Source organism: Microcebus murinus, chromosome 19, assembly GCF_040939455.1.
Source record: "Microcebus murinus isolate Inina chromosome 19, M.murinus_Inina_mat1.0, whole genome shotgun sequence".
NCBI classification, from domain to species: Eukaryota; Metazoa; Chordata; class Mammalia; order Primates; family Cheirogaleidae; genus Microcebus; species Microcebus murinus.
The window spans coordinates 27,664,384-27,682,068 of NC_134122.1; the positions used below are offsets into that span (position 1 = coordinate 27,664,384).

At 42.4% G+C, this 17,685-nt stretch overlaps 1 protein-coding gene across 1 annotated transcript in view; it reads right to left on the bottom strand.

Moving 5' to 3' along the window:
* CYP3A205 (cytochrome P450 family 3 subfamily A member 205) overlaps window positions 1-10,371 on the bottom strand; it is a 34,512-nt gene extending 24,141 nt beyond the window's left edge. The window contains exons 1-2 of the mRNA XM_012759059.3: window positions 10,222-10,371; window positions 1,098-1,191 (exon numbers count right to left, since the gene is read on the bottom strand). Coding sequence (XP_012614513.2) covers window positions 1,098-1,191; window positions 10,222-10,292 — 165 coding nt within the window. The 5' untranslated portion in view covers window positions 10,293-10,371. The remainder of the gene's footprint in view (window positions 1-1,097; window positions 1,192-10,221) is intronic.
* Between the last annotated feature and the right edge of the window lie 7,314 nt (window positions 10,372-17,685).

A 17,685-nucleotide genomic window follows, 5' to 3' on the forward strand; every position in this document is an offset into this window, starting at 1 on the left:
ATATCATTATTTTCAATTCTTTTTCAGGAATCCCATAGATTTCTTTTTTGTTAGAATCTATTACTGGAGAATTATGATGTTCCTTTGGAGGTGTCATATTTTCTTGCTTTTTCATGTTGCTTGTGTCCTTACGTGTATCTGTGCATCTGCTATAAGAATTGCTTCTTCCAATTTTATGGATTGGCTTTCATGGGGATGGACTATTTTCGACAGATGTATTAAAAATATTTATAGTGTTAATTGTTAGGGTGCATTAGCTTTGATTTTGGGTGTGGGCCATATTGTAGTCTGCATATGACTTCTTTGGCTATAATCAGTGTCAGTGGTGTCTGTGAATTCCTCAGTGGCTTAAGCTGCAGTTTTTAGTATAGGATATGGTGAGGTATTGCTGGAGACATGATGCAGGTGGGCCAGTACTTGGGGTCCAGTGGTGGCAGCAGGTGGCTGAATGGACCAGTCCTTGGGTCCCTGGGTGGAATATGCAGTCACTGGTAGTAGTGGGTCCAGGTAGGCCGATCCTCAGGCCTCTAGGCAGTTGGCTTGGGCACTGGCTATGGCAGATGTGGGCCAGGGAGGCAGGCAGGTCTTTGGACCACTGTGTGGTGTACATGGCATTGGCAATGAAAGCAGCAGCAGGCCAACTCTTGGGCCCCCAGGTAGTATACGCAAGTGGCAGTGGTGGCAATGGTGGACTCGGCAGGTCAGTCCTCAGGCCCACAGGTGGCATGGGTGGGAGGGCACCAGCAGCAGTGTGGCAGCAGGCTGGGCAGGCACATCCTCAGGACCCTGGGCGGAGTGCACAGACACCAGCAGTGGTGGGCAAGGCACATCAATCCTTAGGCTCCCAGATGATGTGTGTGGGAGCTGGCAAGCTGGAAGGGTGCATCCTCAGGCTCCAGAGGCTGACCTGAGGCTCCTGGGAAGTTGGCAACAGATCCCCTGGGTAAACCTGACCATGCTGTGGGTGGGGCCTACACACCATTTGTGAAAGCATGAAACATCAGGACTTCCTCCCAAGGAGGGGCTTTTTAACTGATGGAACTAAGCTGATGTTTGCTATCATAAGTAGCAATAGAAGGAGCTAAAACAACACTCACCTTGCGGTAAGACAAAATAGTTCCAAAAAGAGGCAGAGGTTTTGGCCCAGGGATTCCCAACTTCTTAAAAAGTCCATGTGACTGGGTCCCATATCTATAAAGTAAAAGAGAAAGCCAGGTTACAGGGATTGTGACTTTATAGATAATGGGGACTGGCCAGTCACTAATTTAAGAGCTGGGATAGTCAAGACAGGGAGATAACAATAGGGAATAAATAACAACAGCAACTCCAAGAGCAATAATTATATTCACTACTCATCTCCTTTCCTGAATTCACTGTGAGACTCCTCAAAACTCGCAATAATTAGCTAAAAGCATCCGAAGTCTTTATGGTTTCAATCCTAGAGTGAACACTTGATAAACATCCCCAAACTTGAGTGATCCTGAGAGGCTCAGGCTGGAATTCTTCCAGGGCATTTCATTCTCTTACATCTATTTTATAAGTTGACTCCATGACTTAGAAATTCTCATTCTAGGTAGAACAGTGAATTTTTTTTGCTTCTGCTCCCATGATGAGATTTTGTATAACTGCATCCGCTCAATCACAGAGGGTCACCGAGAGCCTATCGTGACATTGTTCTTATTATTTGCTCAGAGGCTTTTTATGCTTTTCCTTCCCTCTAAGCTCTGACCCTGTTTTAAGATCTGGTCCTTCTTAAATTTGCCTTCACAGAGAGGCCTTGGAGGAGCCACAGTATTCTTTTATCTATAGATTGACAACTTGAGTTCAAGGCTTCCATTGGCCTTTTAGAAATGTGAGCACTTTTCAGTCACACCCAATCTCAGTGGTCACACCATCTGGTTGATTTGAGTTATAAGGAAAGATGATTGACTCTGATGTTACTTGAATAACACTGTGCAGAGGAACCCACAACTACAGATTCCATGTCCAGGCCATTCCTCCCTTTGTGGAGGAAACTTCTGGCCCTTCAACTTGTGATACTTACCCGAGAAGCACAGCACAAGGCATGCTCATTTATTTCAAGAGGATTAATCATGAAGTAGTGAATTTACTGCCTGTGTACATCAACTCCCTCTGTAGGAAGGTGCTTTCTATGGCAGGCCTGTCTGCAACTCATCTTTGATGTGTTATGTATGGATTCTCCCAGCTTGGGTTTCTGGATGCTTGCAGAACTTTCCACCCTGGTGTTACTGAGGGATGGCAGATGGGGGGAAGAAGAGAGGCTGAAAGAAGGGCCTGCCAGCCATGAATTTAACATGAAGCTGCTAGGCACCCCCATAGAGGCAAATGAAGAAAGTGTGGCTGAAAAGTATTGTGTCCATAAATGGTCTCACATGCCACACGGGTGCTCTCAGCTAAAAGAGAGGGCTTTCCAAAGTTCAGGTACATTATGCCACATAACATAAGTAACCCTAAAATGTGCCAGACAGTTGAATTAAGACCTTGTTTCCTCTTCTTTAGAGATTGGCCTTTAAGGCAGTATAGGTCCCAAATAATCTGTACAAACCCAGTAAATCAAATATGTGATAAAATAAAACTGAACAATGGCATGGAGGGATGCGTGTTTGAGTGACCCAGCAGCCACAGCTCAGCCAAGCCCAGCTGGGCATTTGGATCTCTCCCCTAGAACAATTAGTGGGAGTATACGACCAATTACCAAATCTAGGATGGCCTTGGCTACTTCCACTCTAGTTCTTTCCTTTGTTATTGCAACTGAGATAGAGAACTGATAGGCTCTGTGTGATAAAGAGTCATAAGGCCCAAACCAAGCTCTGTGATAAAACAAGAGATGGCAGAGAAACCAGCCAAAACCAGTTGGAGCCCAGATGGCTATGACAAATGACTTCAGATTACCTTCATTTATTCTTTTTTTTTTTTTTTAACTTTATTTTAAAATAAAATTCTTTCTTTTTTTTTTTACCTTGGTATGAAATAGTTTGAATATCAACATTTATTCTTATACCCAATTTGAATATATTAGTATACTAAAAGAAACTCCCACCATGACAGTTTACTAATGCTATAGCAACTACTGGAAATTACCCTATATATTTTAAAAAGGGAAGGAGCAGAAGAGGAGCCAAGATGGCTGACAAGAGACATAGCTCAGTGGACTATCCTGGCTGAAGGGTAGAAAGATGGACTAAGGAGAGTGGAGAACAATTGCAGCTTGGGTGTGGCTCACAGGAAGACAGCAGAAGTGTTTGGAGGACCCAAGGGCTGCAGAGCTGAGAAAGAGAAAGAAAGAGAAGAGAGGACAGTGGCATGGACCAAATCCAGAGAGGCCCAGAGCCCAGTTAAAGGTTAAGGGCGGGTGGTCCCCTCCCCCATGTTTGCCCCAGGGGGCAGCAGGGCACAAAACTCTAACCCTGCTGGGAGAGTGCCACAAGAGACCAGAGAGCTGGCATTCTTATACCTAAAAGCCTCCTCCTCAGCACCTCCTCCATTCCTGGCATCACAGAAAGTATTTATGACTCAAGCTGGCTTGTAGCCATGGCTCCTGCCTCCCACCATAGCAACCACTAGAGTGCTCTGAGCTGGGAAGCCTGTTTCTCTGTGGCAGGGGTGTGTTCCCAGCGAGCCTGCCACTGAGAGCTGAGCTGCCGCAGGGGCACTTCACAGGATCATCCACTGGCGGCTTGGACAGTGGACAGGACCCAGTGCCCCCAGGACATGAGAGTGGTGCAGGGAGACCATGGCCCCTCCCACCTATAGCAACCACAAGAGTGCTCAGTACCGAGTTGCGTGTTTCTCTAATGTGGGAGCACATTTCTGGCTGAGTTTGCCACTGAGAGTGGAGTCCCTGCAGCAGCATTTTGTGGGATTGCCAACTGGTGGCTTGGACAGGTGGGCAGGACCTGGTGGCCACTGGACACGAGAGCAGTGCAGGGAGACTGTGGTTCCTCCTCTCCCATAATGACTGTGAGAGTGCTCTGTGCTGGGAAACCTGTTTCTCTGTGGCAGGGGCATGTTTCCAGCTGAGCCCACACTGAAGATAGAACTGCCTCAGAACATTCTACCCCCAAACCACTGAATATACATTCTTCTCATCAGCTCATGGAACTTTCTCTAAGATTGATCAGATTCTAGGCTACAAAACATGTCTCCACAAATTAAAAAAAGAATAGAAATTATACCATGTATCATCTCAGACCACAGTGGAATAAAATTAGAAATCAATTCCAACAGAAACACTCATCTGTGCACAAAAGCATGGGAACTAAATAACCTACTGCTGAATGATAGCTGGGTCAAGAAGGAGATTAAGATGCAAATCAAAGGATTCTTTGAACCAAATGATAAAGGGGATACAAGTTATCAAAATCTGCCATACAACTAAAGGAGTCCTAAGAGAAAATTCATAGCCCTAAAAATGCCTACATCCAAAAGACAGGAAGATCACAAATCAACAATTTAATGAATCATCTCAAGGAACTGGAAAAGGAAGAGTGAACCAATCCCATAGCCAGCAGAAGAAGGAAATAACCAAGATCAGGGCCGAATTAAATGAAATTTATAACAAAAGAATTATACAGAAGATTGATGAAACAAAAGTTGATTCTTTGAAAAGCTAAACAAAATTCACAGGCCTCTCACTAGATTAACCAGAACCAGAAAAGAAAGGAGTCTAATAAGCTCAGTTAGAAATGGAAAAGGAGATATCACAACTGATACCACACAAATATAAAATGTTATCTCAGAGTACTATCAAAATCTCTATGCACATAATCTTGAAAACATGGAGGAAATGGACAAATTTTTGGAAACACACAGCTTCCCTAGGCTCAATCAGGAATAAATAGAATTCCCAAACAGGCCAATATCAAACAATAAAATTGAAGCAGCAATAAAAAATCTGCCAACAAAAGAAGTCCTGAACAAGATGATTTCATACTTGAATTTTACCACACCTTCAAAGAAGAACTGGTGCCTATACTGCAGAAATTATTCCATAGTGTAGAGAAGGAAGGAATCCTCCCCAACTCATTTTACAAAGCCAATTTCACCTTGATACCAAATCCAAGAAAGAATACAACAAAAAAATAAAACTATAGACCAATATCTCTTATGAATATAGATGCAAAAATTCTCAATAAAATCATAACAAACTGATTTCAGCTGCACATCAAAAAAAAAAAAAAATCCACCATGACCAAATTAGCTTCATCCTAGAGATGCAAGGATAGTTCAACATATGCAAATCTATAAATGTAATTTACCACATAAATAGAAGCAAAAACAAAGGCCACATGATCCTCTCAATGGATGCAGAAAAAGCATTTGACAAAATCCAGCACCCTTTTATGATAACGCTTAACAAAATAGGCATAGATGGGACTTACCTCAAAATTATAAAAGCAATATATAACAAACCCACAGCCAACATCATACTAAACTGGGGAAATTTGAAAGAATTTCCACTTAGAACTGGAACCAGACAAGGTTTCCCACTATCACAACTTCTATTTAACTTAGAACAGAAGTCCTAGCCAGAGAAATCAGACAAGAGCAGGAAACCAAGGGTATCCAAACGGGGAAAGAAGAGGTCAAACTATATCTCTTTCTGATGATATGAGTTTATATCTGGAAAACTCTAAAGATTCTACCAAGAGACTCCTGGAATTGATAAACAAATTCAGCAAAGTTTCAGGTTCCAAACTCAATATGCACAAATCACTAGCATTCATATATTAAACATCAGTGAAACTGAGAATCAAATAAAAGAGTCAATAACTTTCACAATAGCAAGAAAGAAAATAAAACACTAGGAATATATTTAACTAGAGGGGTGAAATACCTCTGCAGGGAGAACTACAAAACATTGACGAAGAAAATTATAAATGATGTAAACAGGAAAACACATCATGCTCATGGATCAGCAGAATCAACATTGTTAAAATGTCCATATTACCCAAAGTGATTTACAAAATCAATGCAATCTCCATTGAAATATCAATGTCATTTTGCACAGATCTAGGAAAAATAGTTCTTTGCTTCATGTGGAACCAGAAATGACCCCGAATAGGCAAAGCAACCTTAAGCAATAAGAACAAATTGGAGTCATCACTTTGCCAGACTTTAAGTTATGCTACAAGGCTGCAGTAATCAAAATAGCATGCTACTGGCACCAAAACAGAGACAGACATATGGATCAGAACAGAGAACCCAGATATAAAACCATACTTGATTGTAAGAGGATCAGCTTCAATGATTGCTGTCAGTTGGTTGTTGTCAACTGGCCAGCCACTGTGCTCCTCATCTTCAAGGCTCTCGTCTCCTTTACAAAACTTCTTGAACCACCACTGCACTATACGTTCATTAGCAGTTCCTGGGCCAAATGTGTTGTTAATGTTGTGATATCTCTGCTGCTTTACAATCCATTTTTAACTCAAATAAGAAAATCACTGGGAAGTTGCCAAAGAATTCAGTGTTGACCATTCTACAGTCATTAAGTATTTGAAGCAAATTGAAAAGGTGAAAAAGTTTGATAAGTGGGTGCCTCATGAACTGACTGAAAATAAAAAAAAATTGTTGAAGTGTCGTCTTCTTGTATGCAACAACAATGAACAATTTCTTGATTAGATTGTGATGTGCCATGAAAAGCAGATTGTATACGACAACTGACGATGACTAGCTTAGTGGTTGGACTGAGAAGAAGCTCCAAAGCACTTCCCAAAGCCAAACTTGACCAAAAAAAGGTCATGGTCACTATTTAGTTGTCTGCTGCCAGTCTGATCCACTACAGCTTTCTGAATCCCAGTGAAACTGTTCCATCTGAGAAGTATGCTCACCAAATCAATGAAATGCACCAAAACCTGCAACACCTGCAGCTGGCATTGGTTGACAAAAGGGGCTCAATTCTTCTCCATTACAATGCCCAACCACACATCACATAACCAACACTTAAAAGTTGAATGAATGGGGCTATGAAGTTTTGCCTTATCTGCCCTATTCACGTGACCTCTCACCAACTGGCCGCCACTTCTTCAAGCATTTTGACAACTTTTTGCAGTGAAAACACTTCTACAACCAGCAGGATGCAGAAAATGCTTTCCAAGAGTTCATCGAATCCCAAAGCATGGATTTTTATGCTACAGGAAGAAACAAACTTATTTCTCATTGGTAAAAATGTGTTGATTGTAATGGTTCCTATTTTGATTAATAAAGATGTGTTTGAGCCTAGTTATAATGATTTAAAATTCATGGTCTGAAAGTGCTATTACTTTTTCACTAATCTAATACAAAGAACTCAAACAAATCAGCAAGACAAAAATCAAACAACCTATAAAAATGGGCAAAAGACATGAGCAGAAGCTTTCAAAAGAAGATAGACTAATGGCCAATAAACATATGAAAAAATGCTCACAGTCTCTAATCATCAGGGAAATGCAAATCAAAACCACAATGAGATATCATTTAACTCCGAGAATGGCTTTTATCAAAACGTTCCAAAACAATAGATGTTGGCATGGATGTGGAGAGAAGGGAACATTTTTACACTGTTGATGGTACTGCAAACTACTACAACCTCTATGGAAAATAGTATAGACATGCCTCAAAGGCCTAAAACCAGATCTACCATTTGATCCAACAATCCTACTATTGGGTATTTACCCAAAGGGAAAAAATCATTTTTACAAAAAGACATGTGCACTTGAATATTTATTGCAACACAATTCATAATCACAAAGATTTGGAATCAACATAGATGCCCATCAATACGTGAATGGATTAATAAAATGTGGTATATATATACTATGAAATACTTCTAAGCCATAAAAACATGGTGAACTAATACCTCTTTAACAACCTGGATGGAACTGGAGACTATTCTTCTAAGGAAAGTTTTATAAAAATGGAAAAACAAATATCACATGCATTAACTATTAAATTGGAACCAATCAATCAACACTCATGTGCACATTTGGGATCCACTTTCCTGTATCACAACCATGGGAAATCAATTAAACTAATCTGTGCTTTTGAACTTTCAACATGTTACATGGACTCTCAACTGAGGCCAAGCAATTGAGTTAATGTATCAGCAACACTGGCCCCCAAGTAAAGATCTAGTCTAGTGTCTAAACTCACATGGTACTATACAAAGGCAGAAGGTAGACTGGGCGAATTTTTTAGTTTCTTTCCAGCTCTCTTCTTTGTGGTGTAGCAATTCTCTTTTTGGAATAAATGAAGGCTAACAAAAAAAGGCAATCATTTCTATTGTGCTTAACGTTGTTAGCAACCTTACTACCTTATAGCTACCAGCTCCTGAGCTCCACCAGTGTCTTCTAAGGCAAACATATTGTTTTCTTGGGTGCCTGAATCTCTAGTGACAGCCTCCCTACCAGACAGACCATACTTATGACACAGATGGTGTCCATTTGCCTAGACTTCAATCAGGTGAGATGCCAACCCATCCTGTCCTTAAGTATCTGGAGGATCTACAAGTACCTCTGGGAGTTGTGCTCTGTCTTTTTTTTTTTTTTTTTTTTTTTAGGGGAGCAAGGAGGAGCCAGTGGCCACCTCCCCGCCTTCCTGCCTGGCTAGGACTGGGAGTTGTGCTCTGTGGGGTGAGGACTATTCTCTCACTTCATCCTGGCTGCTCTCTGGATGCCTTTTATATCATCAGTGCTCAGAGTCTCACTCTACTGCCCTGGGAGATTAAGATAATGTGCTGGTATATTTGAAACTGAGGGATTGAAAGAACCTGTTGGGCAGGTATGTTTAAAAACATACATGCAATCTTGCCATAGAGGTGTGTATTTGTGCATTAGACTCATATTCCTGACATTATTCTAGAGGTGATATTATTTTATACACATTTGTTGTTGCAAATACTGAAATGACAGGCCTCTTTTATGATTCAAAAGGAGCATGCTAGAAATAGCCAAATCTCCCCCAAATCTGCTTTTAAATAGAATGGCTAAATAGAGTGCACTGGTGTTTACAACTAATTGACCACAACCAGTTACGGATTTCTTTGTTCCTTCTCCACTCCCACTGCTTCACTCGACCAGCCTTTAAAATAAATAAATAGAATGATTTAAGCCATGGCAATTCATTTTAAAGTGTCATCTGATGGAAAATACATTTCCACAATTGCCAGAATTTCTAAGCTTTCTTTCAAAGAATTAAAACCAGGTTTATTTTTTTATTTTCATGGCATCATGATTCCTTACTCCTAATAAAAGTGAAATTGTGAGCAAAGTCAAATGTGATGGAGCCTCTACTATTCACACATGGAAAGCAACGCTTCTCTCCCTCTGCCTTATGATGGAAAGAATCCCACCAATGAAGAGGTTCATCCTCCTGTGCCAGAATATATAGAGAAAAAAATATGGAAATCAATTTGGCCTTCAGGACTTCTTTTTTTGGCTGCTAGCAGATTCATATCAGGGGAGAAATAAAGCTCTGTACTAACACCAACCTCTGAGAGACTGGAAGGAAAAGGTGAAAGAAAAGAATAAAACTTGAAGATTTCCTTCAGGTCTCTTCTGCTCTAAATTTTCATCATTTAGAGGTAAATAGTTCTACATATAACAGGGTGGAGGAATTGAATAATAGGAAGGAGAGTTCCAGGGGAGGGGCACACAAAAGAGGGAAGAGCCAAGTAAGAGCCTCCCCTGAAGTCAGGGAAGCCTTGTGGTACCTTGTGTAAATGATGCCTGGGGTGGAAGGCAGGGGAGCAGGAAGCACCCAGGTCCACAGGGAACAATCCCTCTTCATGCCTTGCCACAGACACAGAACGTAGAAGCAAAGATAAAGAGACAAAAACCTGAGCCACCCCCTCCTGCTCTCAGAATCCCCAGAGCTTGGGAAGGGGTAGGGATCCCAAGTCATGGTCCAGCTGTTTGTAACCTGCCTCTGCTAAATTGTGGCCGATTAGTCTAGGTCCAAAGTCATCATCAATTAGAAATCATCCCACAGGATCAAATGGTGTCACCTCCTAGCCACTGAGATTGGGAGATGGATGGTGGGGTTGGTGGGATAGATGCTTATTTACTCCTTCAACATATCTGCATGAGATAAATAATAACTTTTATGGGATGCATCCAACAATTAAGCAACTTGCTCTCAATATTCAGGGCAGATAAGGGAAAGACAGACCTGACCATGTTGAGTCCAAGGTTAGAGAGGAGAGGAGCCTGGACTGTTACTCACAGATAAAGCAGCACCAGGCTGGTAGCCAGGAGAACCCAGGTTTCTATGGCAAAGTCTGGGATGAGGTCCATCTCCACTTTCTTTCTTCAGTTCTCTTCTCTGAGTTGTTCTCTCAGCTGTGTGTTGCTCTTTGCTGGGCTACATATATGGAGCCTGGCTGGAAGGTTTACGTGCTGGGAAAGGAGGCAGAGCCAGAGCTGCAGCCAATAGCAGGGCCACCTTTGCTCCACCTGCAGTCAGAGGAGCCCTCTCCACCTTGGCAGTTGGCAAAGAATCACAGACACACCAACATTGACCTCCTCAGGGTTCATATTCTGTAGGAAATCATAGAAACGCAATCAGTGTTATCACTAAGTCCAAAGGTTATGGGTTCATATTCTAAACTCAAGTAAAGCCATTGACATTAAATCTCTTCTACTTTGCCCTTGTTTCCATGGCTGCCCTCATCTTGAAATACATGGAATTCATCCAAGGAAGCTATGCTTACAGATCTTTACCTCCATAGTTTCTTCTGCCTACACTGCTCCTGCACCTCTAGAAGACTCCTACTTATCCTTCAAACCCAGCCAGACAGGCCTCTTCTGTTAGAGTCTTCCCTCCCCAACCTCTGCACACAGCTATCATCACCACTTTCTCCTCTGGGCAATTCTGTCCCTCTCCTACAGTTCTGCTATTGTCCACTCTATCCTATACCACCATTGTGGGTTTCTTCAGGGCACAGTTAGAGCATAGTCTGGCATTATTGATGGATGTGTCCCCAGCCCCTAGCAAAATGCTTCACACACAGTGGGCATCCAGAAATGTTGATTGAGTTGAGGTAGGTGAGACTGCTGGCCCCTGTGTGTCCTTTCCATCTGATACTGTGGTGGCCACACCATCTTCCTGAATTATTAATCCAGCAAAAGGGTTTTGGCTGTTCCTTAGCTGCCATATCCACATGTTCAGCCTGATCTACTGTGGTTCTATAGGCAAGAGGGCTCCTACAGAAAGGACGGAGTTTGGACAAGATGGAGCTGATGGCTGTGCCAAGCAGTATCATTCCTGTTGTTTCCTGTGATCAATGAGTGTGAAAGGAGAGAGGAAGAGAACAGCAGCCTGGATGGCCAGGTGGACTCCAACCACCATAGACACCAGTGATGGGGCAGAGGTCACTACAGGCACACACAGCACCCAGGACTCCAGAAAGATGATCTGAGCCTGTTATGTGGGCAGTGGTATTCAAAGCAGATGTTTATTTTTGCTTTTTGATGAGTGGAGGATTTTCTAATGGAGAAGAGCAGGTCTCAGGACCTGGTAAGGAAGGCTGTTGCTGCTCAGGAACAATTTGGTAATAGATTCAAATTTCACAGGTGAAAATTTTGAGGATGTGAAAAAATGAAAGGAAAATTATTTGTCTGTTACTCAGCTCTTGAGTCCCCCAGTCTTCTCAGCAGGGAAAAACTTGAGTTTGCTGAATGTATAACCAGGTGGTATCTGTTTGGCGGCTGCAGGAGAGAGGAGTAGCCAGCTCTTATGGGCCTCATGGTTGGGGGTGTGGTGGGGGGTGTGGCGAGGACAGTGGCAGGTCTGTGGATGTTCTTTCTTGGCATTGGAGGACATGGGCATCTCAGGGGAATGTCATTGCATGTTGGTTGGGCTGTATGCCTGCTGTGTTGAGTGCATATGGCAAGCACTAGCTATAAAACAGAATCCTTATTCTCAGGAAGCTTATACTCTAACGGGAGAAAGGGAAACTGAAAAAAATACACAAATAAATATTGGACTACAAATTGGGATAAAATCTATGAAGTAAAAGAACCTTTTAGTTAAACTTTCAGCAGCATTAAACACAATTAACATTTCTTTCCTTAAACTTTATTCTCATTTGAAAAATATAAGACAACAGAATTAACAGGACTTAGAGGATGGGAAGTGTGAGACCTTGGGCCTGTCTGGGCCTGTTTCCTCATCTTTCCATGAGAGAAATTGACCAGACTTGACTCAGGAGTACCAAAGTCCTCCTTATCCCAGTCAGAAGACCCCTGTAGGACTTCCTGCCTCTCTTAACTCTGTGTCACGAGGATTTTCTAAGATATCCATTCCTATTTATTCTCCTTTTCTTATTTATGTCATTTATGGTCCCCCATGTCTTTCAGCCAAGCCAAAAACCAAGAATTCCTCTGGGCAGAAGGAAGAGCAAAGATGAAATAGAATGGACCTGGAAGAAGACAAGCATCCATTTAAGTTGGGAGCTCTAAATTCTGGAGTGGTTTTTCCACTGGAATTGCAGAAAGAAAGTCACACACACACACACACACACACACACCCATACACACTCGCACACACTCACACATGGACCTTACCCCAGTCAATGATAGTCAATATATATCATTTTAAGTACTTTCCATGCATTATCTTATTCAATCTAAGAACCCTATAACATTGGTATTGTTATGATCCCTATTTTATAGAGAAGCAAACTAAGGCAAAGAAAGATTAACTGAACCATCCAAGGTTACATAACTAATTACTTACAGAGCTAGGATTAAAAGTTAGATCCTCTAACTTTAGAACCCAAGATCTTACTCTTAGCCCAGGCTCAGCCTTGCCCAAGGCCACACAGAATTCCTGATAGAGCAGCTCTGCCCCCTGCACAGGGTCAAGGTGTGGCCCCCTAGGAAACTGTCAATGAAGGTTAGGGTGAGACAGGGGAAGGTCCTTTTTGCCCTCCTGGCCCTGAAGTATATGTACTTTGGTAGATTTTATGGCACAGAGAGGAGGAGGAGGACTTAATCATAGCTGTTTACTCTCTAGTCCATTCCAGAGCGTTTCTTTTTTTTTTTTTTTTTTTTTTTTGAGACAGAGTCTCGCTTTGTTGCCCAGGCTAGAGTGAGTGCCGTGGCGTCAGCCTAGCTCACAGCAACCTCAAACTCCTGGGCTTGAGTGATCCTTCTGCCTCAGCCTCCCGAGTAGCTGGGACTACAGGCATGCGCCACCATGCCCGGCTAATTTTTTTTTATATATATATCAGTTGGCCAATTAATTTCTTTCTATTTATAGTAGAGACGGGGTCTCGCTCTTGCTCAGGCTGGTTTTGAACTCCTGACCTTGAGCAATCCGCCCGCCTCGGCCTCCCAAGAGCTAGGATTACAGGCGTGAGCCACAGCGCCCGGCCCAGAGCGTTTCTTTCTTGCTAAACTAACCACTAACATCTCCATGGCACTTCACAGTTTATAGAATTCTTTCCCATCTCACTTAATTGATCTTCACGACAACTTGGTGAGATACGTAGTGCTGGGATAATTTTAATTCCCACTTTATAGATGTGGAAGCAGACAGGTGGGAAAAAGACTTGCTTAAGCATTTATTATACCACCAAGCCAAGGCATGGAGTCCAGATCTTGTGATTTCATTGTGCCAGTTACAGGCTTGCTTGGATTCCAAGGGGCTTTCTGAAACAACTTGGCAGGTTGTGTCAGCCTCACATATGATATATATTTCCTTCCATACCTCCCAGAATACTGCCAATGTAGTTAGAAGTACTGCAGAGCCAGTTGTGACTACAGGAATCACATGCACATCATCCTACCTATTACTAAATTGCATATTAATTGAACTTGTGGTTTAAGCAGAAAGGGTGATACTGCAAATAGTTCTGACATGTTGCAGTCAGCATCATTTGAGGTACAATGAAAGCAGAAAGTAAAAGGTCATGAACCCAATGAGCAAAAGAGAAATCAGAAATGCCCATCAAATTTCAGAAGACCATGTGGAAGGAAATTAATGGAACAGGAAATTAATGAAAGAAAAGATGAGGATGGAGATGAGTGTGTTGCAAAAGGACAGCAAAGTCTGTGCCATCTCTCATTCTCATTGTTGCAGTAACCTCCAAACTTGTGTTCCCTGGCCTTGGGCAGCTCTTTTCCAGGAAATCCTCTCCCCAGCCACTAGAGAGAGCTTCATAAAGCATGAACCTTGTGACATTCCTCCTTTGCTTAAGTCCCTCCCACTGCTTCCATCACTCATAGGATAATATCTTAACACCTCTGGTAGCAACACAAGACCCTTCCTCATCTGGCCACAGCTGGTTTCTTCAGTCCTGCCTCAGTCCACTTCTCCACATGTACATAAAGGAAAAGGTATGATTGGCCACTCTACAGGCATCCCAAATGTGACGTGTCCATTTCTCCATTTCTTTGCATAGACTGTTCTTTAGCCTAGAGAAGGCCCAACCTATCTTCCATCTGGTGAATTCCTGACTGTCCTTCAGAAGTCAACCAGGGCATCATCTTACCTAGTGATCCTCTTCCATGGCCTCTGCAGGCAGGTGGTTGGGGGGTCCCACTTGCGCACACTCACAGTTCCTACGGATGACTGTCACCCAGGATGCACATTACAATCCATGTGCCTGGGGAGCTGTTAAACAATATGGATGCTTGGGACTGTCAGAAAGGAGAAGGGGTTGCTCAGGGGCCTAAGGCAAGTCCCATGGTGACGTGCCTTGTGCTTTTAGTATATATTTCTGAGAATTTAAAATGCATAGCAGTAAAATTTATATAACATAAAATTAACCATTTAAAAATGAACAAATCAATGAGTTTTAGTACATTCACAGTTTTGGGCAATCATCACCTCTGTCTAGTTCCAAAACATTACCGTTATTCCAAAACAAAATCCTCTAGCCCTTAAGCAGTTTCTTCCCACTTTCCACCCTTCCCAGTCCTTGGCAACCACCATCGTGTATTCTGTCTTTGTGGGTTTACTCATTCTGGATATTCCATATAATATGCAGACTTTTGTGCTTGGCTCCTTTCTCTTAGCATGTTTCTAAGATTCACCCATTTTGTAGCATATGTCAGTACTTCATTCCTTTTATGGCTGAATAATATTGCCTTGTATTGATAGACTACAGTGTTTATCCATCCATATGTTGATGGATATTTGGCCTGTTTTCACTTATTGGCTATTGTGAATTGTGCTGTTATGAACATGTGAGCATATGTATTTGTTTAAGTAACTGTTTTCTATTCTCTTAGGTTTATAATTAGGAGTTGAATTGCTGGATCCTATGGTAATTCTATGTTTAATTTTTTGAGGAACCTGCAAACAATTTTCCATAGCAGCTGTCCCATATACATTCTCACCAGCAATCCATGAAGGTTCCAATTTCTCTAGTCCTTGCTAACACTTGTTATTTTCCTTTTTTAAAAAAAAAAAAAAAAACAAAACAGTGATCCTAGTGGGTATAGAGTGGTAAAATTTTGGGCGATTTTGACTTTGTGCAGGTACAAATGGTTCAGAATCTGTTAGAACATGGCAAAACTAGAGAGAGACAAGAAAGGTGGCCCTGGGGCTTTCACTGAACTCCAGGGACACCTCTTCTCTCTGCTCTGTGGACAGCTGGCAGGTAGGGATCCAGATGACTGATGTACAGGCCCTGTGTGAGCTACTTAAGGTCACTGAGCCTCAGTTGCCTAATATATTAAATGAGTGTTAATGATCATGTGTTTCCCTTTGGGGAGTCCCTTGGGGCTCCTTTGGGGAGCCCAGCCCAGCCCAGACCCTGGCCTGTGGCCTTCAGGAGGCTTCAGATCTAGATCTGTGAGTGTGGCTGGTTTCAGCTCTGGCTGGAGGGAACAAGGCACATGGCCAAGCCTGGTACCTGCCCCTTGGCAGTTCTACCATAAATGTTGGTTCAATATGAATAAAGTTCAACTCATGGCTGAGAGAGGACAAGAGTTATAGAGTAACCCCAAAGTACACGGTATGATTTCTTTTATCAAGAATGGGAGATGTGAGTTCAAGTTGTCCTGAAAAAATGATTAACAGGTTGGGACTTTGCTGAGGGTGGACTGTTGAACTCTTTCCTTCTCATCACGCATGTTTACACAGCTCTCATACTGACTGCTGTGTGAGAAGCCACAGATATCACAAATGTTCTGGGACTTAATTTCCTGTTTTCTAATTGGGGCTGGCTGTGTCTGCCCAGCTATGTGGGTGCAGGTTTCGAGTGAGAACAACCATCCCCTCTTACCCCACCCTCTTTGGGTCTGGAAACCCTCCCTGGTTGAAAGTCCTTCCACTCTCCTCCCCCTCATATGGTTCAGAATTTGTCTCTACACATTTCCCTAAATTGAGCACTCTGTAGGCAGGAAAAGCACAAATCCCAATGGGGCCAAAGAAAGGAGCAGGGACAGCTCAGTCCTTGCACACCCACGCAGTGTCTTTATAAAACCCAGTTGAGATTTCAGGACAGCAGAGTGAGGCATTCCACTTGAGCACTCCTTCCAATCTGGAAAACCATTCCACTAACCCTCCCTGGGAATGCAGCCTCAGGAATAATTCAGCTGGAGCAAAACACACCTTGGCCAGCATTTCCTACACTGCAGGAACTATTTGACATGCCTTCTGTGTTGAACTCATTAAATCCCCAAATAACTCTACGAGATAATAATTATTATTATCTCCATTTTATAGATGAGGAAACTAAAGCCTAGAGGGGTGAGGGAACTGCCCTATATCACACAGCTACACTGTGTTGGAGTGTGTTTCAAACCCAGTCCATCAGATTCAAGAGGAAGTGCTCCAGGCCCCAGCATCGTCTGCATAAGATGTTCCTTGGGGCAGTATTTATAGCAGTGAAAATCTGTACACTAGTCTGTTTCTTCCACTCACTTTCAACTGTTGCCAAAAAACCTCTTGAAATGAAGTCCATGGGCTTTTGACTCCTTGAACACTGCCTATCCTTCTCTTGAGTCTGTTCTCAACTCTCTTTCAGAATTCTTTTCCTTCCCCAGGTACATCAAGCCCTGCACTGTCCAATAGAATAGCCACTGGCTATTGAGCTCTCCAAATGTAGCTGCTCGAGATTGATGATTGTTGCAAAGTGTTATATGAACTTCCTGCTAGAATTAAGGTATCAGAGAGCCACAGCTATTGGGGAGAGACTTGCTTGTCATCTCAGGAAGAGCCAGTTTATTGTGAAAGAGCTAAAAAAAGAATAGGAGCAATTGTAGGTGAGGAAAATAGTATGATTCCCAAGTCATATAAGCAAAATAAGAGAAAAAGAGGGAATGGAGGTGTAGGAAATTCCCCGGGAGAGCATGAGAGGCATGAGGCATCAGAGAAGGGAAGAGATCATGCACTCAACAAGCTTTCTAAAGAAGCTACCAACTCTTGCTCACCCCTACCATGAGAACTTTCAGGTTAAATAATCGTAGGAAAAATAGTCTTTCCTTATAAGAATTCAAAATCTAGTTAGAAAAATATGAATCAATAATTCTTATTATTGAAAAGAAAATACATTATGTCATTTGGGGTTACTGTAACTCTTTTCCTCTCTCAGCCATGAGTTGAGCTTTCTTCATATTGAGCCGGCATCTCCAATGAGGCAGCTAAGTGGCAGGTACCAGGCTCAGCCAGAGCAAAAATGAGCCAGATGTACAGATCTAGATCCGAAGCCTACTGCAGCTCATAGCTCATACA